At 46.6% G+C, this 21,988-nt stretch overlaps 1 protein-coding gene across 8 annotated transcripts in view; it reads right to left on the minus strand.

Moving 5' to 3' along the window:
* MGMT (O-6-methylguanine-DNA methyltransferase) overlaps positions 1-21,988 on the minus strand; it is a 271,433-nt gene that overhangs the window by 218,783 nt on the left and 30,662 nt on the right. For 5 of the 8 annotated variants that reach the window (XR_001882666.1, XM_017858701.1, XM_017858700.1 and 2 more), the window contains exon 2: positions 9,373-9,479. The exons of the other annotated variants lie outside the window; for them this stretch is intronic. Coding sequence is in view for 4 of the 5 variants with exons in the window: in XM_017858701.1 (XP_017714190.1) it covers positions 9,373-9,462 (90 nt within the window). In the remaining variant the exon portion in view is untranslated. The remainder of the gene's footprint in view (positions 1-9,372; positions 9,480-21,988) is intronic. 8 annotated transcript variants of the gene reach the window in all.

Here is a 21,988-nt window from a genome sequence, read left to right on the forward strand (position 1 = left end):
AAATGGGGAGGGGAAGAGAAGGGGAGGAGAAGGGGGAGGGGAGGAGAAAGGGGTAGGGGAGCAGCGGGAGGGATGGTCTTGCTGTCTCTGCAGTGGCTCAGGTAGAAAAACATCTAAGTGTAAGTGGATCCACACAGTTCAGACCTGTCTTGTCCAAGGGCCAACTGTGTGTGTATGTATGTATGTGTACACACATCATTTAGAATTTTCTCATGTTTAAGATTTATAAAATTTTTCACATATTTCATCAATTAAGGAAGTAAACCAAGTGAAATGCTGCCGAAGGAAGGTGGCAAATTTCACAGAGTAGAAAATTTTGTTTTCTATCATTATAAACAGAGCATCCGGCCAGGACACCAATGCCGGACACACTGCGATACGCTTCCTGATGTGGAGCCCACGCCAAGGTGATCCCCAGGGCGACCACCCCATGCCCTCCCACGGGACAACGGAGACAGCACTCCCTCCCCAGAGATGCCCGCCACTGCGAGCCCACAGAGGTGCAAAATATCTCCGAATAAGGCAGGCAGGCCCAAGCCACACAACATCTGCTAAAGCATTCATGTATTCTCACTGCGGGTGACAAAGACACAACCCACCATGGTAGGGAACTGAGGGAAAACTTCTGCGGGAAACCCAAAGGAAAATACTCATTCATTCCATTAGCAGTCTCAGGCTGTGGTGCCGCAGTTACGTTCGGGAATATGCTTCCCCATGAGGTCACAGTGCGGGTTTGGAGTCAGGGTGTGGAGACAGGAAGCTGGTCTGGGCCTCAGTCCATCCTGAGCAAACAGGGCCCCAGACTTCTTCCTCCTCTGCAACAGGAACGGGACGGAGGCGAGTGCCCTTGTTCACGGCCACCCCACCCTCAGGAAGCATTGTGTGACACACGGCCTCACGAGACGGGGGAGCCCCAGCACGGGTGCCATGCCCACGTGTGAGGCAGTGATACCATCCTCCCGTGAACAGTAAAGCAGACTGGCGATCCAGCACTGGGCAGCCAAAAGGTATACTGAGGTAGAGAAGTTGCCAGAGCCATCAAACGAGACCCATGCACGTGTCAGTCATGTGGCAACTGAGGACACAGGAGGGGGACAGTGCAGGGAGACCACAGAACAGAGGTGAGGCAGGGCAGGGAGGGGACAGAAAAAGATTCATGACATGCTCTGGGGAGCCTGTGCTGGGCTGTGTGTTTCCTCATAACACCCACCCATCCCATTACTAGAAATGAGCTAAGGGGGCCCATGCCCTCTGGCCAAAGCTGACCATAGGACCTGTGAGGTCCATTCAGAAGACTGTCCCTCGCTGTCCAGGAGCCATGGGCGGAGCACCGGAAACCCCCAAGCTGAGCTCCAGCTACAAGCTCGCCTCCCATCCTAAGGTGTCCCTAAGGACTTCTACTCTCTGCGCTCACACAGCCAGTCTTACCTGGAGAAGCTGGAGTGGGAGGGATGGATGTGTGGACAGCTGACCGCTGGACACCAGTTTGTTTCCACTGGAGCCCCACCACCAACCACACTCAGGGTAGAACTGTCGACACTGCTAACCCCAATATTCTATAAGAGCTGGTATTTGCATTTCGATGCTGCACAAATTCTCAAAGGTCTCCACTTTGATGGCGGATTTCCATTTCTGCTATGAGTGGACATAACATTAGCGACCCATAAGCTAACAGTAAAAACCCGGCTGAGTTTCCAAGGGGAAAGAGATGAGCAGGTGCCAAGAACACCGCTCCTTCCATCTCATTAGAAGCAAGACATACTGGGCTTGAATCTGTAAAATGTTATTGGTGGGTGCGGGGGGCGGGGGAAGCTGTTTTCCCAAGCTACTTTGTATTGATTCAGGTTTTTATTAAAATTAAACTGATAAAAGTTTGACGTAGCAGATTTCCATTTAAGAGGAATTCTTTACAGTATTGGGAAAGAGAGGGCAACGTGCTATGTGATTTTGATTCCGCTTCTACAGTAGCTCACCTGGGTCCAGCCAGTGTCGCACCTGTTCATCACACAGCTCTCCCATCTGCTTTCTGGAAGCACCATGCGGGGTAAGACGACGTACACACCTGTATCACTTCACCGCACCCCATGCCACTGTGACATCAGCACGCCCTCCACCCCACTAACTCTTCCTTGCTCTGCTCAGCCATGCACGTTTCACTGAGGCAGCCACAGCCTCTAGAAAGAACTCCCTATTTGGTAATTTCAATTATGAATGTACTCCTCTGTGGCAACACGTTTCTAACGGCAAAGCTGATGTGGGTCGTGATGAGATCTTGCCCACCATACAGACATCAAAGACAGAAAGGGCCTGGGCTACTGGCTGGAACTTCCAATGGAGCAATAAAAATAGCAAGAGGGGCTGGGAAGAGACGAACTTACAATAAAATATTTAAAGAACTAATATAAAAACTGTCATGAGCTCTTCCTTGGACGTTTAAGCTGGGAACCAGCATGGAGTGAGGCTGCTCACACCCAAACCGGCAGACACCACATACAGAGTTCAAGTTCAAAGACTGCGTTTAGCTCCTGTTCCCTGGATGATCAGCGTCTCATTAACTAAAATAAAATAAAAAATAAAACAGATCCTTCACAGAAAGACTGTTTTGCCCTTTTCCCTTGCTGTAGATTTCATAGTAGTAGGCAGAGACGTTAAAATGTGAATTTGAAGACTGTACCTCTGACTGTCAGAGGCTCTCATCAACATGGGTAACTACTCCTGCTAAGTACACCTGCTTTTACAGTCTACGGGCTCACCCATATGCAGGCCATGCTAGCTTTCCTCCCTTGAGGTCATATCACTTACAGGATGCCTCGAGATGTCAAGGTCACAAACTCTGGTATGGCCACATTCAAAGGTCCACAACCCAGAGCCAGAGCCTGAATCTGCAGGCAGAAACTGCCCCGTGCTCAGCCAGGAAGGGATAAATATCTGCGATACACTCTGTAGCTAGGGGATTGGAGCTTTCACTAAAGCACCAACTTTCCCATTAAGGAGCCAGCTGAAACGTGCTATCAAGTAATGAGACAGGACCCCCACCCCAAGGCCTCTGCACCGTATCTAAGGAGCACTGCCGGTCAACAGGGCCTCGTGGAAATCCCCCGAATCTGGGAACACCACAAGTGGAATCCCCAACCCCACACTCCGCCCTGTGCTCTCCGTCTCCTGGCTGGACTGTGGGCTCCCAGGGCTGCAGCTGCTGCTCCTGACGGGACCCTGGTGAGTGGGGAAGCAGCAGCCGTGGGCCCCGCCTGCCCTGCACATGTATCCTCTCAGAGCAGACGCCAGGCCACACTGTGCCTGCAGGTGGACCTGCTGCTGGACAGTCAGCACACGTCTCTCAATCCCCTCAACTGTGCCCTCCTCTCTGCCCTCGGCCGCTGTAGGAAGCTGAGGGGCGGAGAAGGGGCAGACCCCAACCCCTTCTCTCAGGTCCTATCTGTCTGCTGGGTACTGGTTAGAGTCTGATGACCCCCAGTACCTGACACAGCTTCTGGAAATTCTGCATGGGCCCAGCTTCTATCAGTCCTGATGGACAGCAAGAGGGGCTAGGCCATCTCTCGCTGGAACATGCTCACTGTGTTAGTCCATCTGAGCTGCCATGACAAAATCCTATAGACTGGGTGGCTTATAAACAAGACATTTATTTCTCACAGTTGTGGGGGCCAGGAAGTCTAAGACCAAGGCGCCAGCAGATTCAGTGCCTGGTGAGGCCCCACTTTCTCGCAGATGGCGCCTTCCTGCTGCATCCTCAATCGTGGAGGGCTCTCTTTGCAGTCTCTTTCATAGGGGCACAAACCTAATCTCTCCCAAAGGCCCCAACTCTTAACACCAACAACTTAGGGGTGAGGTTTCAATATGAATTTTGTGGGAGCACAAACATTCAGCCCACAGCACTCACTGTACGCAAAAAAAGCAAGAAGGAATCAGACTGAACTAGCAGAAATTTTAGTGGTTTAAATGAAAATATAATGTTTAATACAGAAAAATCATTTTGGCCAAGTTATTTGATTTGAAATACTTATAATATACATGGGGAAAGATATACATAAAATCCACATTTATACATGGAATCTATGTTTCAATAAAAACAAAGACCACAATAAAAATAAATGACACAATGACAAAGTATTGTGCATTGTTCTTCCTTGGAAATAGGAATTATTACAAAATTATATGTAAATAATACCCAATCTTTGTTCAAATAATTGATATAATTGTATCTCTCTCATATTGATATATTCTCACTACCACAAGGAAAACTTCTGTTGTATATTTCAAACACGAACAAAAATATAAAACTTTCTGAATGTTATTACAAAATTCAGCAGGTACATTTTATCTAAATTACAGCAGAATGAATTCTTCAAACAACATTCACAGATGAAAATCTCACAGATCTGCAGTGTTCATTTCAAAGGTAACTTGAATTAGAGGAAAAAACATGGTTGTCAAGAATGAAAAGCTTTCATAATTAACTACCTCTTCAAACTCTAAAACCTAACCTATTAGCAAGAAAACTCACATTAAGTATCTGTTTTTAAACTTTTTCTTAGAGAAAAGATACTGCCATTTTCTCCATTTCTATGACTACCCGCAGGACTTACTGTGCACTGACTGTAACTAGGGCTCGGCCACGGAGTTTGGAAGCCTACGTCCTCAATGAAGAAAAGATGCTCAAACATCCTCATGAAGGTCATAGCAAGAGTGTGATAAAACTCACTGCATCATCGCCTTCCCTTGTTTTACAACATCCTTTAGAAAGTCAAGACATTCTAGTTCTCCTTGTTTTCCGTTGCCGAACACCAAGGCCAGAATAAAGCGTCAAGAACTGCCTTGGTGGTCCCCGAGGCTCTGAAGAGCCTCCAGGTCACGTTTCCTGCTGCACCCCTGCACTCCCAGGCCTGGCACTGCAGATTCTGGGCCTCCTGCTCAGAGCTGCTGCCCCAGACACCTGCCAGCAGCCAGGGGTCGCCGGTGATGCCAAATGACCAGGTGTGTCGGAGGTAACGTCCCAGACACTCCTTTTGTTTAAATGTTAGGAAATATATTTTTATTGTGGCAAAATATGCACAGTATTTAGGTTAACTATCTTGTAAGTGTGTAATTCAGTGGCATTAAATACATTCACAAAGCTGTGTAACCATCACCTCTATCTATATCCAAAATTTTCTCATTAACCTCAGCAAAAGCTCTGTTCCCGTTTAACAATAGCTATCCCCACCCCCCAGCACCCACTATTCTACTTGATCTCTGAATCTGCCTGTTCTGGGTGCCTCATGTCCGTGGACCCATACAGTACTTGTCCTTTTGTAACTGGCTTATATCACTCAGCATAATGTCTTTAAACTTCGTCCATGTTGCAGCACGTGCCAGAATTCCCATCCTTTCTAAGGCTGAATAATATTCCATGGCATAGATAGGACATGTTTAATGTATCCGCTCACTCACAGATAGACGTTTGCGTATGTTCTCCTTTCGGCCACTGTGAATAATGCTGCTAGGAACACTGGTGTACAAATATCTATTCAAGATCCTGCTTTCAATTTTGGGGGGTATGTCCTTAGGGGTAGAATTGCTGGGCCACACGGGAATTCTGTGCTTCACGTTTTCAGGAACCTCCAGAAGTGTCCCACAGTAGCTGCTCCATTTCACATTCCCACCAGCAACGCACAGGGTTCCAATTTCTCCACGTCCTCACCAACGCTTACCATAAACGTTACCAAATGTATGTATATTCAAGGCACTGAACGGCACAGACTAGAATTCAACAACTGTTTCACACTTCGCTGAGCCACAACTCAACTCAGAAACAATTAATAGTAAGAGCTGTTTACTGACATTGATGGTATTTCCTTCATGCCAGGCACTCACTTTCCTCTTCTCTAATCCTTACAAGAGCCCTCCCTGCAAATGAGACAGAATCCATTTCTCTGATGATGAGAGACCCGAAGCTCAAAGGCATGAGAACGACCCTTCCAGAGCCCTGGGGTAGGGAAGTCACAGGGAAGAGATGGTCTGACTCTAGGGTGTTGAACGCACCTCTGGTGGTGAGATTAGTTGAGATACTAGTTTATTAACTATAGATTTAAATTAACATGTAACAGAATAAATAAAATGAGCATAGCAAACACTTGTTCTCCCTGCAATTCCTTAGGAAAAAGTTGAAGCAGCTGTTTAAAAATAAGTTGATATAAAGAAAACAAGAAGCAAGCAATGCTACAGACAATCCGCAAACAGGTGCTGAGGGAATGACAGCTCAGGTCAAGTAAAGCAGGGATGGCTGCCAACACCTCGCTGTCCCTACTCCACCACGTGCGAGGACAGCATCAGGGCCTGTTTCTTTCTGTGTCCCCCATCTCCAGCACCCTGCATCTGCAGGGCAGACACTTAGCAAATTGAATTCACTGCCCTTTCTTGACCTGCCACACACCCAGGACTGAGCCCTGAGCCAGGAGGCTTTAAATCCTCGACCTGAAAAGAGGACAGCCAGACTCAGACCCAAGGAAGAGCAGCAGCCAGCCTTGGGGAGAAGGCACCGCGAGATAGCGGCATTCCCTCCACGGCGACCAGTGCAGGGAGCTTGTGCAAAGCGGATTCCGATACAGCAGGAGTGGGTAGGCCCAGGTGATGCTGCCAGCCCAAACACCACTTTGAATAGGGTGGCTCTAGGCCTGCACAGATAAAACTAGTCCCAGCTCTAGTGGGATCTAGGGCTCCTGTTAACCTATTCAGAGCTCTGCCCTTAGTATACACTAGGCCCCTCATCTGATCCCCAAATAGCCCTGGGAAGGTCTCCTCACTATAAAAAACTGATGGCCAGGTGAATACGGCTGTGTTAAACAAAACACACAACCCAGAACCTTGATGCTGGCTTAAAGCAGCTACTTAGTGTCCCATCAGTGCTCTGACCACTAAGAAGCTCACTGCTTAATTCCTGGAGTATTCCAAGATGTTTCCCATTATAAGAAGCACGCGGCTGCATCTGGTATACGGGGTTCCTACTGCATGAAGCACGTGCCTGCGTCTAATGCCTGCATCTAGTATACCAGGTTCCCATCACAGGAAGCACATGGCTGTATCTGGCTGCGTCTGGTATATGAGGTTCCCATCATGGGAAGCATGTGCCTGCATCTGGTATACTGGTTTCATTTATCTTCCTGTCCTTATTCTGTATCTAAACCCATCATCTATTTCTTATGAATTGTTATTTTCATGAATATGTACACTTCTATTAACTTCCTAAAATTCTTTGACACATATCTGTTACAGATCAATAAAATTACTAAACTAACTGAAATAACCAGCAAGCCCCTGATGCATGATAGAGCTTTAGATCTGTCAGCCATAATTTCCAATAGAGCCAATATAGTATCCATTCTCATCAATTCCAGCGTTTTCCCCAAGACACGTGGTTCCTATCATATTTCTCATCCACCAAAACCCTTCCTCAAGGGCACCTGCAGGCCCTCAACGCGCTCCCACCACCAGGTGTGGCTCTATAGCGATTCAGTCCTCCCAGCTGTTCCACATCTTCCAGCATTTCACCCATTCTCACGTGTCAATTCCAGCGTTTTCCCCAAGGTATGTGATTTCCTACTAAACCACATATTTCTCACAACCATGTTAAAATACCCAATCACATTCTCCAAAGGGTCATCTCTGTGGCGCATCTCATGAACATTTCCTTTCCTTAGATGCCCCCACCTGGCAACTCCTGGTGTCCTGGTACTGGTGTTCTCCCGAGGAGACAGGGAACAGGACTCATCAGGCAGAGGACAGCACCCTGCAGAAAGAACCCAGGCTGCTCCAGGACCCCAGCTGGACACTGTGCATCCTGACCATGCTCCCACCTCCAATCTGGCCTTAGGGTCCTCCAACCCTGACCCCAGTATTCTGCCCAGCACTGGGAAACAGCCCCCAGGTGGGTGCCCCAAGCCTCTGCTGCTCTTCCTTTCATTCTGGTGCTGGAGCTGAGAGATGACAATGTGCTAGCAGCCCTCACTCTCAGCGCCTCCTCTGCCTCAACATCCACTCTGGCGGCGCTTAAGGAGCCCTTCAGCCCACCACAGCACCGTGGGAGCCCCTCTCTGGGCTGGCTGAGGCTGGGGCCTCCTTCCTCTGCTTTTAGGGAGGCGTGGAGGGAGAGGTGCGGGCGGGAACCGGGGCTGCTGCGCTCGCTGGCCGGTGAGTTTCGACAGGCCCCGCACACACAGCGGCCGGCGGGCACTGCCGGCCCAGGGCAGTGAGGGGCTTAGCACCTGGGCCAGCAGCTGCGGAGGCTGCGCCGGGTCCCCCAGCAGTGCTGGCCCACCCGCGCCACACTCAATTCTCTCTGGGCCTTAGCTGCTTCCCCGCGGGGCAGGGCTCGGGACCTGCAGCCTGCCATGTCTGAGCTCCTGCCCCTTCGGTGGGCTTTCGCACAGCCTGAGCCTCCCCGACAGGTGCCACCCCCTGCTCCGTGGCACCCAGTCCCATCCACAGCCGAGTGCAGGCCTGGCTCAGGACTGGCAGGCAGCTCCGCCTGCAGCCCTGGTGCAGGATCTACTGGGTGAAGCCAGCAGGGCTCCTGAACTGGATGGGGACTTGGAGAACTTTTATATCTATCTGGAGGATCATAGGCACACCAATCAGCACTGTGTCTAGCTCAGGGTTTGTGAATACACCAACTGGTACTCTGTACCTAGCTAACCTACTGCAGACTTGGAGGACTAGCACTCTGTGACTCTGTGTCTAGCTCAAGGATTGTAAATGCACCAATCAGCACTCTGTGTCTAGCTCAAGGTTTGTAAATACACCAGTCAGTACTCTGTGTCTACCTCAAGGTTTATAAAGGCACCAATTGGTACACTGTATCTAGCTAACTAGCACTCTCTGACTCTGTGTCTAGCGCAAGGATTATAAAAGAACCAATCAGCTCTCTGTAAAGTGGACCAATCAGCTCTCTGTAAAATGGACCAATGAGCAGGATGTGGGTGGGGCCAGATAAGGGAATAAAAGCAGGCTGCTGGAGCCAGCAGTGGCAACCCGCTAGGATCCCCTTCCACACTGTGGAAGCTTTGTTCTTTCACTCTTTGCAGTAAATCTTGCTGCTGCTCACTCTCTGGGTCCACGCTGCCTTTATGAGCTGTAACACTCACCACAAAGGTCTGCAGTTTCACTCCTGAAGCCAGTGAGACCAAAAACCCACCGGGAAGAATGAACAACTCCAGACGCACTGCCTTTAAGAGCTGTCACACTCACCATGAACGTCTGCAGCTCCACTGATCCTGACAGCGAGACCATGAACCCACCAGAAGGAAGAAGCTCCAGACACATCTGAATGTCTGAAGGAACAAACTCCGTACACACCATCTTTAAGAACTTAACACTCACCGCGAGGGTCCGCGGCTTCATTCTTGAAGTCAGTGAGACCAAGAACCCACCAATTCCGGACACAGAGCCACTTGGTGTCATCCAATTCATGGGACTTTTCTCAAAAGCTGGTGGACAGGAGACGCTTTTTAAAACCCAGAAGTTAGATTTAGTTTAAAAAAAAATTATATATATAGATTTAAATGGACCAAGCAACTCCATATCCCAGAATCCCATGAAAAAGCTAATTTGACAATACTTAGAGAAATAAATTGGCAGAACAGAATTACTTGTCTAAAGTCACCTCTGGTTAAACTGGAAAATACACGTAAACACAGCACGTCTTTCTTAGTCATCCTACACTAGAATTTTAACTCAAGATTTAGGAATTCTATCAATCCTAAACAACTTGGAACTACAAAATAATTACCATTACTGCAAACTATTTTCTACTTGAAAAAAACCACCTTTTTCTATAGAAAGGGCACAAGGACACAAGGAAATCCGAATGTGCCAGGCTCACACACAGAGAAGGAGCCCAATCACACTAACGCACAGAGGAACCATGTGCAGGGCCTGGCGTGTGCTGGGCGTGGAAGGTGCAATCGGCCCACACTAATGCACACTGGAAGTCGTGTGTGCAGGGCCTGGTGTGTGCTGGGCGTGGAAGGTGCAATCAGCCCACACTAACGTGCAAAGGAACCGTGTGTATGTGCAGGGCCTGACGTGTGCTGGGTGTGGAAGGTGCAATCAGCCCACACTAATGCACACAGGAAATCATGTGTACATGTGCAGGGCCTGGCGTGTGCTGGGCGTGGAAGGTACAATCAGCCCACACTAACGCGCACAGGGAATTATATGTGCAGGGCCTGGTGTGTGTTGGGCGTGGAAGGTGCAATCCTGCATGTGGTCTCAAGGGGCGGGACTATTGTGGGCATCCTGTGAATGGTGGCAGTGCTCTATGCAAACGCAATAAAAATAAAACCATCATGAAAGGAAACTTCATCCCACACCTTACAGCAATATAGATTCCAGGCACTTCTGAGTAGCAATAATAAACATCTCATGCAGCTAAAAGGGAAAATTTCAACCCAAAAGGAAAACACACAGAGAACCCTAGTGGAGCCAGGTGATAGCAAGGGCTCTTGGCTTCACCTGGAAATGACGCAACTGCTCCTGAAAGTCACAGCCCAGCAGAAAAGAGCTGCTTCCTTCAAATAACTGCCAAGTTATTTGATCTTATTGAATTTCATTTATTTCTTTCAAATAAGTAATTAGCAATATCCACAAACCTTCATGACAGAAAATATTACCTTTGCTTTTTTTTTTTTTCAATCAAGTAAGCAACCTGACCTGAGCTGTTTATTTAACAGGGTTTTCCAAATTAGCTAAACCTGGCCAGGCCTGGTGGCTCATGCCTGTAATCCCAGTACTTTCGGAGGCCGAGGTGGGCAGATCACCTGAGATCAGGAGCTCAAGACCAGCCTGGCCAACATGGTGAAACCATGTCTCTACTAAAAATACAAAAAATCAGCCGGGCGTGTGGCGGGCACCTATAATCTCAGCCACTTGGGAGGCTGAAGCAGGAGAATCACTTGAACCCAGGAGGCAGAGGTTGCAGTGGGCCGAGATCGCACCACTGCACTCCAGCCTGGGCAACAAGAGCAAAACGCCGTCTCAAAAAAATGAAAAAGAAAAAGAAAAATTAAATCTGTTGTATAACAGAGAGGTCAGCACCCACTTACCTTGATGTACTCCACCTTCAACTTCTAAGTGTAAAACCAGTTTTCCCAACTGACAAACACACTGTTTTAGGTGAAGATCAACTTCTTTCTCTTTTTCCAGCCCCTACGACTCTTCTCTTCCTCCTTCCCCTACCAACCCCCGGTACACACCACCTTCATCCACACCTTCTAGGACCTGCCACATGTCGCCAGGTATGTGAAAGCTATCTCCATGGCGGCTTCCAGGAGGGCTGAAGGGGTGTGGCCATCAGAACCACCTGCAAGAGGGCTTTTTACTCTGCAACAGGGCTGGCCCTGCCCCACTGCACCTGTCTACCTATGGGCTAGGATCCATAGGCTGAGAACTGCTACTGGGCTGCACCAGCGGTCCCTAAGAACAAGGCAGCCCCGCCCAAGAGAGAAAACTAACTTGGTGAGAGCAGGAAATGGGAGATTCCTCAAAAACAAAAACGTCACAGAACAAAGGGCATCACCTCCCTGCAAAGGACCTAGTATCCCACCCAGAATTTAGTGGCTTGGTCCATGTTTCATCTGGGATTCAAACTCTGCAAACCTATGCTAGAATGAGAACAAAAGCTTTCGGCTTGTTTGCCAGCTGCTGAAGTTTAACAGCTAAAACATATTGAAAGCAGATCCATATTTATTTTGGGGACTGAAAGGTTTCTCCGTCTCACAAGTAACTAATACAATCAAAGCCCTGGCAAACACAGCAGCGCGCGAGGAAATACAGCGTGAGGCTGGACAATAAAAAGCTGCACAGAATCCATTTGTCCTTTTCACCCACTCGCCAGAGGCCCTGCAAGCCGGCTTCCCACAGCTCAGCCCATAAATCCCCATCTCAGGCCCACTCTCAGGACGCTCCTCCCCCAGTGTCGGAACTAGGACTTCCTATATACTGCAGAGCTCACGTCTGGGCACCCGTGTCCTCTGTGGACAGGGACTGAAAACCCGATCTCCCCCAGCGGGGCCATTGCTCCCCAGGGGACCCTGGCCCTGGCTCCGCAGCCTGCTCTGATGCTGCAGGACGGCTGTGCACCAGGCAGCCCGCACCAAGCTGGGAAATGTCTGTGTGCCATCGGACAAGACCGCTGCCATGTCTCCAGGCCACCCCTGCCCCAGAGGCCTCGTCCTCCATCTACATGCTCCAGAGGGGAGCTTCACATCCGTCTGGAAGCCAAACCCAAGGATGTGGGATAAGTGCAGAGGCTGCAGCACCATGCACGCCACCCTGGAGAGGCTGGCTCCAGGGTCACCTGCCTGACGGCTCACAGACACCCTTCAACACTACACCAGCCCTGTCTCACCTGGTCCTCACGGGAACAGCTTCATCTAGCTCTCCACTGTAGCCTGGCAAAGGATCATAACACAGCACTGGAACCCCCACTTTAGAGACAGGGAAACTGAGGTTTGGGGATCTTGAGTAACCTGGTCGTGGACACACGGCCCCTAAGTCGCAGAATGAAGACTGGGATCCTATCCAGTACGGGTTCAGGGCCCACAGCCTTGACTGTATTGTGTTGATCTCAAAGAAACCCAGAGAAGATGCCCTGAAGACGACATCCAAATCCAAGGACTAAGAAAAGCTTCACAGGAGGAGAAGCTCAGAACAATGGTTAGGAGTTCAAAGGGGGTAGATTAAGAAGGTATTTGTACATCGAAAAATCCGAGTGTGCAAAGGCAGAGAAAAGAAAAACGTGATGTAGTTGTACAAAAGGCAAGTGGACTCTTTTGGATAGAGCAGATTATAGGAAGGTAAGATAGGAGGACCAGGGTAGGGTGGCTGGGGCTTTGAAAGCAGTCCGAGGGCTCAGGACTTGGACATCTACAACAGCAGCGAGGCAGCCACCAGTGCTGGGCATGAGCATCAATGCCCACTGGATGCCCGGAGAACAACCTGGAGCCAGTGAGATGACTGAACGGCTATTTCACCAGCCCTAAGTATGTGGCTGCAAGGGGAGGCGTGGGGCGCCTGGAAACCCCACAGAAATGGAAAACTCTTTTGCTGTGGGGTGATGGGAAAGACACAAGAGAAGAAGGGGTCCGAGATGGCACCAAGAGAATCCTGACAAAGAGGATGGGATGAGACGGATGAACCAAGTGTAGGCAGGGAAATCTGGAGTGAGGCCAGGGACCAGCTGAGCTTTAAACAAGTTCTACAGAGACCAGTGAACTGTCTCAACCACGACAGCACCAACCCTGCAGGAAGGAGAATTCCTCCTTGTTGCGGGGCTAGCCCATGTGTTGTGGGATGTTCACTGGCATCCCTGGTCTCCACCCACTGGATGCCGGCAGCACTCCCTCAGTTGCAACAACCACAAATGTCTACCATGACAGCTCCCCTGGGGGACAAAACTGCCCCCAGTTGAGAACCACTGGCCTAGTGAGGAAATGCTGCAAAAAAAAAAAAAAAAATAGCAACTGCAAATGAGAGACCACTCTGCAGGTCTCAGCTCGTGGCCATCTGAGCAATTCACGAAGCCTGTTGGTGTGCTCAGCACCTGACCGAAGGGATCAAACTATACCAGAGACAAGCACAATCCCCTCAGGCTTCACACTGCTCTCATGAAAAATGAGCAATCTCTCAAATAGGATGCCCAGTATAATCAAAGAACCAGGCAAACATGGAAGTAAGACACCATGAGCAAGAACAAGCCAAAAAACTTTCTTTCTTAACTTGTTCTTGAACTTTAATTTCCTTTGAAACTTTACAAAAGCTGTCTACCATCTTGGGAAAATTATGTCACCAATATCCATGCTGACCAGATGACGAATGTCCAATACACAAGCAAACACTTGAGATACTGGATGTATCAGATGCAGACAGAAAGTAACTCAACCATTTTTAAAGAAGGAAAAGTCAAGCTTGCTCACAAAGCACCCCCATGTAGCTGAGCTCCATAATTTTATGACCCCTAAAATGCAGCCTGAAGTCAAAATGTTGGAAGAAATGGAATCTCAGTTTTTACTTTATATATTTATCACATATTAAAATACACAGATTATTTGATATGTTGTCAGTCCTCTATTTCAACATGTAACTTCACACTAGGCTAATCATAAAGCCTGTATTATACTTGCATTTTTACAAACCAAGAGTCAAAGTAGGCTATGATAATAATATACAGTTTATCAATAGACTAGAAAATAAAAGTGGGGTTGGGGGACTAAAAGAGATATTTATCTACCACACAATCTTGTTTCACTTCAATTTTCTCAATTCCACTTATTATTTCTGGAAAAAATCCCACTAGTTATATTTTTCCTGGGCAATTCTTTCCCAATACTTCATTCTCCTTGGAAAAACAGCAGACCAGTGCTGTACTCCCAAAGGCAACAGGGGGAAACACACACATTGCAATTTTAAGTCTATAACACTTTCCAAAGCTGGCCTTAGTTTCCAAAACTTCATCTTTGTTAGATATCCTACAAGTCACTAATACTAAAACTTTATTATCAAGTCAGAAAAAAAAAAAAACCCTACCACATTCACACAAACCTAGGCTAGACAAAATCAGGTTCCAAAGGTGGTGGAGGGCACTACGGTACAATCAATTACCAAGGACTCAAGGACTCTCAGCTTTGATGACATTTCTCTCCCCACCCATTTGGAAATGGATTCCCAGGCAACAGGGGGAACCAAAACCTCAGGCTTCCCATGGTGGTGTCTGAGGCGGCGCAGGCTCTCTGAGCAGGAGGGTGCTGGGAAGCTCCTGATCTAATCACAATCTGGCCAGGGGAGGACGTTCTGAAGAGCATCCTCTCTGGTCCTTCTCAAAGGGGAGTATTCAGAATTTGAAGGCGCTTTTCAGTTGTCACAATGGCTGTGGGAGGTATCGACATTTAAAGGGGGGGAATCAAGAATGCAGAATGTTCTCCCATCATAAACACCAGTGTCGTCCTGCAACCTGTGTCACTTTGAAATGTCCTGCAACACGTTCAAGTCTAAAATTCATGAGACCCTAAACTATAGTTCCATTTACATGCAAACACAAAATTTTCTGCAGTTTTTCTCTGCACAAAGTTTTCTAAGAACGCAACTATCCTATAACTCAATGGAAAGGTGAACTTCATTTTCTTTGAAACTTTACAAAAACTGTCCACCATTTTGGAAAAATTATATCACCAGTGTCAACGCTGACCACATGATGAATGTCCAATAAACAAAACCGTCTCCGTCTCCATTTGCAGCTGCTGCGTTCCAGGTACATACACCTGCTTGCCGCATTATGTCTGCTAGCAGAGTCCTGCCCAGCCATTCCTGTTCTGAAGGCATATTATCTTACTATAAATGACTGCTCCTAAAGCTTTTCATTTAAATAGTACATGTAGATGCATATCATCCAGGAATTTCATTTCAGGAAAGTAAAGGCAGATTATAAACTATGGGTATCGGACAGGGAGCTCCAATCTGATCCTGTTGAAACCATCAGGCTACAATGAGATGTTCCCAGTCCACACAAAGACGGGGAAACAAAACATATTTCTAAAACCTCCCTTAAACTAAAAAAAAAAAAAAATTAACTAGCTATAATATTTAACCTTTGATATCTAAACAATTTAATCAAATGTAGGAGGAAAAAGTCTGTAACATTCAGACCAGGGGCATTGCTACAAAGAGAATAAAACATTTCAGCCCCTGGATCCGACAGAATTCCAAGTCTGCTTCTACCTGAGTATTAGAAAAGCTGAAGCCAGAAACAGCTAAATAAAAGGTAATGCAAGTGGGCATAACACAATAAAAGATATTACCTTCAAAATGCATTATTGTTGCCAATTATAAGAATCACTTCAACTTAATTTCAAAAGCACAATCACCCTCAACAGAAACAGTCTCTTTTTTAAATTTCAAAGAGTATTACATTAAGGCAATAACTCACCTTCCAGCCATAATATCACTCTCCCTCCCTTATTGCAACACCACATTTCATAAATACTTCTCATCGACAAGTCAAGCTAATTCAGGTTAATTTTATTGTATTTTGGTGCTATCTCACATTTGTGTGCAATTACCTTTATCATTTTATTGCCAAGGCAGAAAGTAATCAGAACAATTATTTGAAAACGGAGGTTTATAAATTCTAAATCACAGTTGCTGGCATTTTTGATAAAGCAGCAGCTTTATCTCAGGAAGTGGCAGGGACATCGGATAAATCATGCATCAGTCAAGTGTAGCTGACCCCCAAGTGCATTGCACAATATCAGAAGTGCTTCCAAAGAAACTTTCCTGCATCATCCATCATTCTTCATAATACTAAAATAGCTGCACACCTGAAGAATAGGAGCTGGAGGATAAAAAAAAAAAAAAAAAAAAAAAAAAAAAAATCCAAGCACTGTGGGCGAAACCATTAACTGGTCTCCCTTTTAAACTGTAAGATATGGCCTGGAAACCGGACCGCGCACATAAACAAATATGACTTTACAATAACTCTAAATATCTGTATTCATATTCGTCAACTCAGTTTTAAATATAAATGAAATATGGGGCAGAGCCGTAAAAAGAAAAAGGGCATCTCTGGACTATATGCATTTTTACGTTCTGTTTGGGTCCGGCTGCTTTTAACAGCTGCCTCTCTAAGGCTTGTCTCGACATCTTGTTCTCTATTCCTCATTTTGTTCTAAAGTTTATTGCTTAAAAAAAAATGTAACTTGATTTTAAGGAAAAGAATAAAGGGAGAAGCCCCTGAATCCCCACGTGTGGTTTGGCCTAAGTTAATTGCACCGACAGGGAGCACAGAAATTTAGGAAGGGAGGCAGCCCCATCCCCAGTCACCCCTCTTCACGCAGGGGAAAAAATTCACCCCCAACCTCAGCTGCAGCCTTCCTTAGGGAGAAACGACTCATATCACACCTCTGGTATACGTGAGCCACATTTCTTCACTGATTGTTTAAGGCAAAACAAAACAATTATGTGATCATTTATTTCCTTTTTTATCAAAAAGCAAATACCCCAGAGAAAGATGGCTTCTGGACCTTTTTGTAGATGACCTTATGCCAACAGACTATCAAAAGGTCTAGCTGGGTAGGAACACAATGTATTAGCTACATATGCCTGGCACTGGGCCAGGTGCTTTACATGCATTATCTCATTTACTCCTCACAGCAAACCTAAGGAAGATCAAATGGTGTGTCGATGAAGCAGCAGACAGGGAGGTTACGGAACTCGCCTAAGGACACAGCACTCGAGGGGCAGGTGGGTATTCAAGATTAAGTCAACATTCTTCAAAGCCTGGACTTCAGCCAGGACTCTCCCCAAGCTCCAGGACATAGAGACACACTCCGCGCTGTACTAGTCAGGATGGCTGTGACGCTCTGGAGTAACAAACACCGCCAAACCCACTACGGGTCTGGGCTAGCCCCAGCAGCGGTCTTGGTTCGTGCAAGCTTGGCGCCACAGGCTGCGCCCATCCTGTCCCAGAGTTGTCCCAGTACCACATGGGGAAGAGAACCACGAGCTGGTGTGCACACACATCCACCAAGAAGTACCACATGCCACTCCAGCCCACGCTCATTAGCCAAACCAAGTCCACGACCAAGCCACCCTTGAGGGAGTGGAACGGGCAGTCCTGCTGCACATCCAGCAAAGCGGACCTGAAAACAGAGGTGAGCCCTGCCTCCCTGGTCTACCACAGACACGAATGCTGCTCAATTCAGGCTTCCTTTCAAATTAAAGCACTGTTGGACAAGAAACATGTTTAGAGTCCTCAGAATGGTCGTGGTGACCATGGCAGTCATACCATTAAAATCATCACCTGTGGCAGGTGCTTCGATGGAAGAAAACCCACAGCTGCTTATCTTGATGATAAACAGAAACATGAAAACCAAAGAATGGGGAGGTAAATGACTGACTGACTTATCAATAAATGCATAAATCCACAAGGCAGATAAAAAGGAGTAATAACTATAAAAACAAACCAAGCCCACCAATTACAAATCTCTGTGACATGGAAACATTCTATTGAGTTAACTCTACAGCCACCCTCAGCACATCTTCCAAACCACTGCAAAATAAACCCTCCATTTTCCAGGGAGATAAATACTTTCTCGGTCTTGAAAGTGATGACTGCTGTCCCTCATCATGGACATATGTGGAGGTCCAACCTTTGGCCTAGAGAAAATAAAGCCATCCTCCCCCACCCCCGCAGGAGGCAGGGTAGCTCTGAGAGGTACCAGGGCCCAAGCCCAGAGAGGGAAGAGGGGGCAACTTTGAGCGAGTGAGTACATGGACGCCCCTCACCTCCAGTCACTGCTGTTCCAGATTCACTGAGGGAACTCTGCCTAGGACAACTGCCATCGGCTAAGAGCAAGAAAGGACCTGTGTGCCAAGGGTTTTGATCAAGAGTTGCCAGAGCCTGTCGGTGGACTCTGACACCAGGAAGTGACTGACCCCATCACTGAGCTCAATGTTTTGGCTTTCCTTTACCTCTACAAGCCTGTACAACTCTGAAGCTCTATAATTCTATCTACTTTTAAATTTACATGAAAGCTCTCAGTGAAACAGATATCACATTAATCAGAGACACTGAACTGTTTAGGCAAAGTAACCCCGAATTTTATGTCATACACTTAACATTTGGGCTGGGTGCAGGGGCTCATGTCTGTAATCCCAGCACTGTGGGAGGCTGAGGCGGGTGGATCATTTAAGCTCAGAAGTTTAAGACCAGTCTGGACAACATGGTGAAGCACTGTCTCTACAAAAACATACAAAAATCAGGAAGGCGTGGTGGTGGGTACCTGTAATCCCAGACACTCAGGACGCTGAGGTGCGAGGATTGCTCAGGAGGTGGTTACAGTGAGCTGAGATCGCACCACTGCACTACAGCCTGGGCAACAGAGTCAGACCCTGTCTCAAAATAAATAAATAATAAAGTTAACATTTGAAATATTAATAAAATCAATCTTACAATAACTCGTGGAGAGAGGTGATATTATAATTCATGTATCACAGGTGAGGAACCCAGCACACTGCAGGTGAAGAATTTGCCTCAGGTCCCATTTCAAGTGAGCTGTAGAAGCCTAAAGTCAAGCGTGGAGATTCCAATCCCCAGAGCCCTGCCTCTTCACCACTGCACCCTCCTGTTGGCTGAAGCAGCCCTGCGAGGCAGAGGCAGCCCCCCAACGGCCCAGGGCCCAGGCGGGTGTGAATCCCCCGCCCAGTTTACCCCACCAGAGCACACGCCTCTACGGTAGGAAACCAGGCAGTGCCCAAATCAGCACCAATGAGGACTTTCTGAACAAAAGTGACACTGGTATTCCTCCACATTGTTGGAGAAGTTGTAAAAATCCAACCTTTATGGCCTTTCCAATCCCAAGATTTATAGTGTGAGTCCACAATCAAAATTTGTGTCAAAAGAGTGTAAGAAAAGGAAGATATGCTTAAGAAAGAAAGAATTAGGAAACACCTAACCTATTAATACACAACAGGTGAATTTTCAGGACAATTAACTCCAAATCATTTTTCAATTGGTTATATTCTCTCCCTTCCAAAAATAAGATCTAACCATTTCATGCATATATCCAACAATCTGCAATCATCTGGTGAAAACTGACAATAAGGGTGTATTTCCCTCAGCTATTTCATAGTCTTTGGTCACCAGGACACCCAATTCGAGTAACAATGTGATAAAGCAGGAATCTAGTGATCAGATTCTAGATAGCACAGTATCCATTAAAGTCTCCAACACTTCCTAAGACTTCTGACTGTCTGTGTTCTATAGCATGAATACTGTATCGCCCTTAACGTTAAAATGTAACCAGGTCTTTTAAAGGGTTTTAGGTTCATCAAATGAATTTTCAATACTTCTGTTTACAACAAAGAGAATTAAGAATCATAATGAATCAGATATAGGTATAAGATACGAATTCCACAAAAATAGGAGTTAGAAAATAGAATGAGTCAAAGAAAAGAAAAAATCTCTAAATTAGCAGAAAATGCTATTAAAGGTAATTGTTATTATTCACATAACAACAGTAGAGGGTCTTCCTTGCTTTATTTCATTTTGTTTTCCACATGCAACAATTGGATATTTGAGAAATAAGTTAATTTGCTGGCATATCCATTTGGAAACATGCCATCAGTTTCCCAAGAGCCAAAGTGAAAGCTGAGTAACAAAATAAGTAATGAAACAAAAGGATTTCATTTTCTGACTATTTGAGTCCAAATGTCAACCCTATATTCCTAACCATGTTTACAGAAGAATTCTGTAGATTGAACTTTTTTCACCAAGCAAGCATAGGAAATACTGTTCTTCATAAGTAGGACTTTTCCTACTAAGCCTCATCTGCATCTAGTGGCTGAAACACAATGACACAGGTTTTACCAGATTCTTTTTAAAAGAAGCCACCATACAAGCAAACATATTGCAGCTAAAGAGCGCCAAGTTTCTCAATGTTGGAGAAGGGAGCTACAAAGAGGAAAGGCAGAGATTAGAATAAAACCCGCTGTGCTGAATTCAAGTTAGAGGCATCAGATGAACTTGTAATTTTTAACACGCATGCAGACAGAAAACACAGAAATAAATACAGATGCATGGGTCAGTAGACACACATACTGCCCCAGGTCCTCCCACTGAGAAGGGCAGGAAGAGCAGCACCTCAGCAGCAGCAAGCACACTCAGCACCCAGATCTTGGCTGCTAAACATCATTCTCCAGCTAAAAGGAACAGAGGCTCCTTGGAGAAGTGACTGAATCCAGGGCTGGGGCAGGGAAAACACAAGATACAACTGGATCATACTGTGGTCCCAGAAAGTAGGAAAGCACTAGAAAAACGACAGGCAGGTCCAAAAGACATAGGAGCCAAACTCAACAGTTTCCCAAAAGCCAAATTCAGGGCTGAGCAACAAAATTAAGACAGCACTGGTCTACACCCCAGAAATTAAAATAAATATCCATGAGTCTATGCTGATGTGAATAATTGAAAAACTAATAAATAAAAGGGAAAGAAAAGACAGTTCTTCCTTACAGAACAGTTCCCACTGGTAAATGAAAAGGGAAGGAGGGAAATACAAGCATTAGGGAAACAGTACAGTAATAACTGCCACAGGCAAGACACGCCCATGGTCACTAAGATGAGTGGGTGAAAGCCTGAGCAGAACCAAGATGGTCTCAAAATGTCTCCCCCCAAGAATTAATTACCAATGGGAAAACTTAAATTACCAAGAGGAAATGCACAAGAGTCACCACACCCAGTGACCAAGCTAACATCACAGTAACTGACAGACATACGTCCCCAGGACAGGATGCCTCCAGGGGGCACATCACTTCAGTGCCTTCTTACCAAAAACACGAAACCTCTGTCTCTCCATGAGACAACATCAGCAAACCCAAACGAGAGGCATCCTACAAAATACCTGATCAGCATGCTTCGAAAGGGTCTAGGTCACAAAAAACAAGGCAAGAGGAACTGACACAAGTTAGACGTCTTAGTTCCTTCTGGTTGCTGGAATAAAATACCTTAGACTGGGTGCTCTGTAAACAACAGAAATTCATCTCGCACATTCTGGAGGCTGTGAAGTCCAAGATCAAGGGGCTGTCAGGGCCCTCTTCCTGGTTCACAGAGAGCACCTTCTTGCTGCATCCTCACGTGGTGGAAGAGGAGAGTGAGCTCCCTCAGTCCTCTTTTATAGGCACACTAATCCCATTCTGAGGGCTCCGCCCTGACCTAGGCATTGCCCAAAGGCCCCACCTCCAAATGCCATCACCATGGGGGTAGAGTTTCAACACAGGACTCTGGAGGAAACGTAAATTCAGACCATTGCACTAGAGGAGACAAAGGAGAGATGGCAAGGTTTACAGTAGTGCACCCGTGTTAACACCCTGGTTGTGGTAAGTGTGAGGTGTTACTGCTTGCAGAAACCAGATGGTGGCTGCCTACAGAAACTCTGTGCAACTCTTC

The sequence above is a fragment of the Rhinopithecus bieti genome, unplaced genomic scaffold (assembly GCF_001698545.2).
Source record: "Rhinopithecus bieti isolate Rb0 unplaced genomic scaffold, ASM169854v2 scaffold_42745, whole genome shotgun sequence".
In the NCBI taxonomy this organism is placed as follows: Eukaryota; Metazoa; Chordata; class Mammalia; order Primates; family Cercopithecidae; genus Rhinopithecus; species Rhinopithecus bieti.